Source organism: Pangasianodon hypophthalmus, unplaced genomic scaffold (assembly GCF_027358585.1).
Source record: "Pangasianodon hypophthalmus isolate fPanHyp1 unplaced genomic scaffold, fPanHyp1.pri scaffold_115_ctg1, whole genome shotgun sequence".
Lineage (NCBI taxonomy): Eukaryota > Metazoa > Chordata > Actinopteri > Siluriformes > Pangasiidae > Pangasianodon > Pangasianodon hypophthalmus.
In genome coordinates, this window is record NW_026514211.1 from 1 (window position 1) to 5000 (window position 5000).

The 5000-nt window shown below is 46.6% G+C and overlaps 1 protein-coding gene across 2 annotated transcripts in view; it reads right to left on the reverse strand.

Moving 5' to 3' along the window:
- Positions 1-6: 6 nt before the first annotated feature.
- Positions 7-5000, reverse strand: part of LOC117596179 (RNA exonuclease 5) — a 17108-nt gene continuing 12114 nt past the window's right edge. For both annotated transcript variants that reach the window (XM_053231927.1, XM_053231928.1), the window contains exons 16-21: positions 4881-5000; positions 4531-4623; positions 4175-4391; positions 1372-1586; positions 616-725; positions 7-164 (exon numbers count right to left, since the gene is read on the reverse strand). The exon at positions 4881-5000 is cut by the window's right edge and continues 18 nt beyond it. In XM_053231927.1, coding sequence (XP_053087902.1) covers positions 113-164; positions 616-725; positions 1372-1586; positions 4175-4391; positions 4531-4623; positions 4881-5000 — 807 coding nt within the window. In that variant the 3' untranslated portion in view covers positions 7-112. The remainder of the gene's footprint in view (positions 165-615; positions 726-1371; positions 1587-4174; positions 4392-4530; positions 4624-4880) is intronic.

Consider the following 5000-nt stretch of genomic DNA (forward strand, 5'->3'; position numbering starts at 1 on the left):
CACACACACACACACACACACACACACACTGAATAACAGTGAAGTCCATTTCATGGGCTGAGGTTCATTGGTTGCCGTAGTGACCCTGAGGTGAGGACTGGTGACCTTTGACCTAGACCTGCTTCACCTGAATGAAACAGAGGCCAGGATATTCCACTTTGTCGCTGCAGAAACACACACACACACACACACACACACACACACACACACACACACACACACGTTAAAGACCCAGAGTGTGTGTCTGATCTGTATGAAGTGATGCACCGTAAAGAACAGTGAGAGGTGTCGGGGGGCGTGGCTTAACTTCTTAACATCTGATCACTTTTACATTTATGTAAAAGTATATTGGCTTTTTTTTTTTTTTTGTCAAATTGATTAGCTACTGAACATCGTTTCTGTTAGTGAAGCTAACTACTGTTAGCTAATGCTAACATGCTGGTGCGTTTAGTCAACTAGCTTATCTAATGCCCATAGTCTATGCTAAATGCGCTAAGTACTACTTCGAGATGAAGAAAAGGTCGTGGTGATCAACTGTAACCCAAGCTCCACCCCTTTTGAACCATCACTCAGCAAAATGGACGCCGTCTCGTGTGTGTGTGTGTGTCTGTGTACCGTATAATCCCAGGGAGGATGACGATGCTGAGTGTGTGTCTCTCCAACGCCCTGAACATTTTCCCCACGTTCCTGTCCAATCCCCGCATCACACACTGCATCCCTCCATCCTGTACACACCACATACAGTATATACACACACACACACACACATTACCCACAATGCACTGCTACAACCTGACACAGTGTCTTTTTCAAAATGGTCGACAAAGCTGAACCAGGAGTGATGACATACTTTACATTTTATAACTCGTCAGATTGGATTTCCTCACGCAGGCAAGCTAATGCAGCTTAGCTACTGCACCGTGCTAGCAAGTGAGCATGCTAGCTAGAGAACACATCAGATCGTTAGCATGCTAGCTATTTACTACATTATCCATTTAACAATTTAGCTAGGTATTCATCTAGGTATCTTGCATTTTATCTTTGTAATAAACTAGTTTCTTAGCATGTCAGCTAGACATCAAACTAGCTAAGGTACTTTTCATGCTATATAGTTAGCAAGACACTCGTCTGGCAAATCGGCTAGTTTTCACTGTAGCTAGGTAGCAAAACAGTTAATTAGCATATTTGTTACATAGTACACCTGGTATCTTGTATGCTAGCAAGCTAAAATCAGTTACTTATTGCACTAGTAACCCAGATGTTTAGCATGCTAGTGAGTTAGCATTCACACGCCTCCCTTCACACTGTGAGTGACTCTAGTTTATGTGTTATAACAGTATACGAACACAGCGCAGGCTGAAACCTGATTACCTGTGCACAGGTGAGTCCTGCAGGCTCCGCCTCCTCACTTACTGTCCGCTCCTCTGAACCTGCTGCCTCTCCGTTTGTTTCCATGGTAACAGGGTTTGTGTGTGTCCAGGTGTGCATGTGTGGAGGTGTGAGTGCGCGACACATGTTTAACTTCCTGTTTCCCAACTGCACCACGGAGTCGAGGGCAGCACACACACTGTCAGAGCTGACAAACTCTACACACACACATAACACACACACAAGGGAGATGAGACACAAACTCTCATAAAACTGTACACGTTGTAATGCTATGATGTTTCTTTCATTGGTTTTCAAACACTCGGACTGAAGTACGGTCAGGCTGTAGTACACTCGGACTGAAGTACACTCTGGCTGTAGTACACTCGGACTGAAATACACTCAGGCTGTAGTACACTCGGACTGAAATACGGTCAGGCTGTAGTACACTCGGACTGAAGTACACTCTGGCTGTAGTACAGTCAGGCTGTAGTACACTCGGACTGAAATACACTCAGGCTGTAGTACACTCGGACTGAAATACGGTCAGGCTGTAGTACACTCGGACTGAAGTACACTCTGGCTGTAGTACACTCGGACTGAAATACAGTCAGGCTGTAGTACACTCGGACTGAAGTACGGTCAGGCTGTAGTACACTCGGACGGAAATACACTCTGGCTGTAGTGCACTCGGACTGAAATACAGTCATGGCTGTAGTACACTCGGACTGAAATACAGTCAGGCTGTAGTACACTCGACTGAAATACGGTCAGGCTGTAGTACACTCAGACTGAAGTACGGTCAGGCTGTAGTACACTCAGACTGAAGTACGGTCAGGCTGTAGTACACTCGGACTAAAGTACGGTCAGGCTGTAGTACACTCGGACTGAAGTACGGTCAGGCTGTAGTACACTCAGACGGAAATACACTCTGGCTGTAGTACACTTGGACGGAAATACACTCTGGCTGTAGTACACTCGGACTGAAATACAGTCATGGCTGTAGTACACTCGGACTGAAGTACACTCTGGCTGTAGTACACTCGGACGGAAATACAGTCAGGCTGTAGTACACTCGGACTGAAGTACGGTCAGGCTGTAGTACACTCGGACTGAAATACACTCTGGCTGTAGTACACTCGGACTGAAATACACTCTGGCTGTAGTACACTCGGACGGAAATACACTCTGGCTGTAGTAAACTCGGACTGAAATACACTCAGGCTGTAGTACACTCGGACTGAAATACACTCAGGCTGTAGTACACTCGGACTGAAGTATGGTCTGGCTGTAGTACACTCGGACGGAAATACACTCTGGCTGTAGTACACTCGGACAGAAATACAGTCAGGCTGTAGTACACTCGGACTGAAATACACTCTGGCTGTAGTACACTTGGACTGAAATACAGTCAGGCTGTAGTACACTCGGACTGAAGTATGGTCTGGCTGTAGTACACTCGGACTGAAATACAGTCAGGCTGTAGTACACTCGGACTGAAGTACACTCTGTCTGTAGTACACTCGGACTGAAATACGGTCAGGCTGTAGTACACTCGGACTGAAATACGGTCAGGCTGTAGTACACTCGGACTGAAATACAGTCAGGCTGTAGTACACTCGGACTGAAATACACTCTGGCTGTAGTACACTCGGACTGAAGTACGGTCAGGCTGTAGTACACTCAGACTGAAGTACGGTCAGGCTGTAGTACACTCGGACTGAAGTACGGTCTGGCTGTAGTACACTCGGACTGAAATACGGTCAGGCTGTAGTACACTCGGACTGAAGTACACTCTGGCTGTAGTACACTTGGACTGAAATACAGTCAGGCTGTAGTACACTCGGACTAAAGTACGGTCAGGCTGTAGTACACTCGGACGGAAATACACTCTGGCTGTAGTACACTCAGACTGAAATACAGTCAGGCTGTAGTACACTCGGACTGAAGTACGGTCAGGCTGTATTACACTCGGACTGAAGTACGGTCAGGCTGTAGTACACTCGGACGGAAGTACGGTCAGGCTGTAGTACACTCGGACGGAAGTACGGTCAGGCTGTAGTACACTCGGACTGAAATACAGTCATGGCTGTAGTACACTCGGACGGAAATACAGTCAGGCTGTAGTACACTCAGACTGAAATACAGTCAGGCTGTAGTACACTCGGACTGAAATACAGTCATGGCTGTAGTACACTCGGACTGAAATACAGTCAGGCTGTAGTACACTCGGACTGAAATACAGTCATGGCTGTAGTACACTCGGACTGAAATACAGTCAGGCTGTAGTACACACGGACGGAAGTACACTCTGGCTGTAGTACACTCGGACGGAAATACAGTCAGGCTGTAGTACACTCGGACTGAAATACACTCTGGCTGTAGTACACTTGGACTGAAATACACTCTGGCTGTAGTACACTCGGACTGAAATACAGTCAGGCTGTAGTACACTCGGACTGAAATACACTCAGGCTGTAGTACACTCGGACTGAAATACACTCTGGCTGTAGTACACTCGGACTGAAATACAGTCAGGCTGTAGTACACTCGGACTGAAGTACGGTCAGGCTGTAGTACACTCGGACTGAAGTACACTCGGACTGAAATACAGTCAGGCTGTAGTACACTCGGACTGAAATACAGTCAGGCTGTAGTACACTCGGACTGAAGTACGGTCAGGCTGTAGTACACTCGGACTGAAATACAGTCATGGCTGTAGTACACTCGGACTGAAGTACACTCTGGCTGTAGTACACTCGGACTGTATTACACTTTGTGCAAAGTGCATATGAATAAAACTTACTGATGCGTGTGTGCCTTTGAGATTTCCCAGAACCCTTGGCAGGCGTGATGTCACAAATGCGACCAAATGCACTGAAAGCATTTAGGAGGTCATCATGGTGATGGTGTCGCCGTGACAACCCGCCAACATAGATCATGTGACTGTTCTGGATGTCGTTCTGTAGTTCAGCAAGAGATGCTTCCAGATCCAGAGTCAGCTCGCTAACAGGACGCTGCAGCTAACACACACACACACACACACACACACACACACACAGTCAGCTCACTGAAAGGACACTGCAGCTACTTTGGTACACATGCACAACATTACACACATTGTGTGTGTGTGTACTCTGAGTGTGTGTGTGTGTGTCTCACCTTTACCACAGTGTCCTGCACTTGGAGACTGCTGAGAGACTGCAGAGCGAGTTGAGCTCCTTCTAAAAGGTGAAACTCAACTACAGCGTGCAGCTACAGAGAGAGAGACTGAATAATATTAATAATAATAATAATAATAATAATAGGGTGTTGTGATGTAGTTGCTATGGTATCCCCAGCTGATCCTAGGGTGTTGCTATGTGGTTGCTATGGTATTACTAATAATGAGAGTAGATGGAATATAGGCATCTCTGTTTGGTTTGGATTTTTTTGAACTCCAAATGGTGTGAGATTAGAGAGTGTGAGTGTGTGTGTGTGTTATATGTGTGTGTTTGTGTGTGTGTTCTCACCGCGTGTGTGCTCTGCAGTAGGCTGACTGACCGCAGTGTACCGTAGGGCTTCAGCAGCGTGTGTACGTTCTTCTCTGTGTAAGTGTGTGGCAACGGTCCCACAAACAACACACACATCAG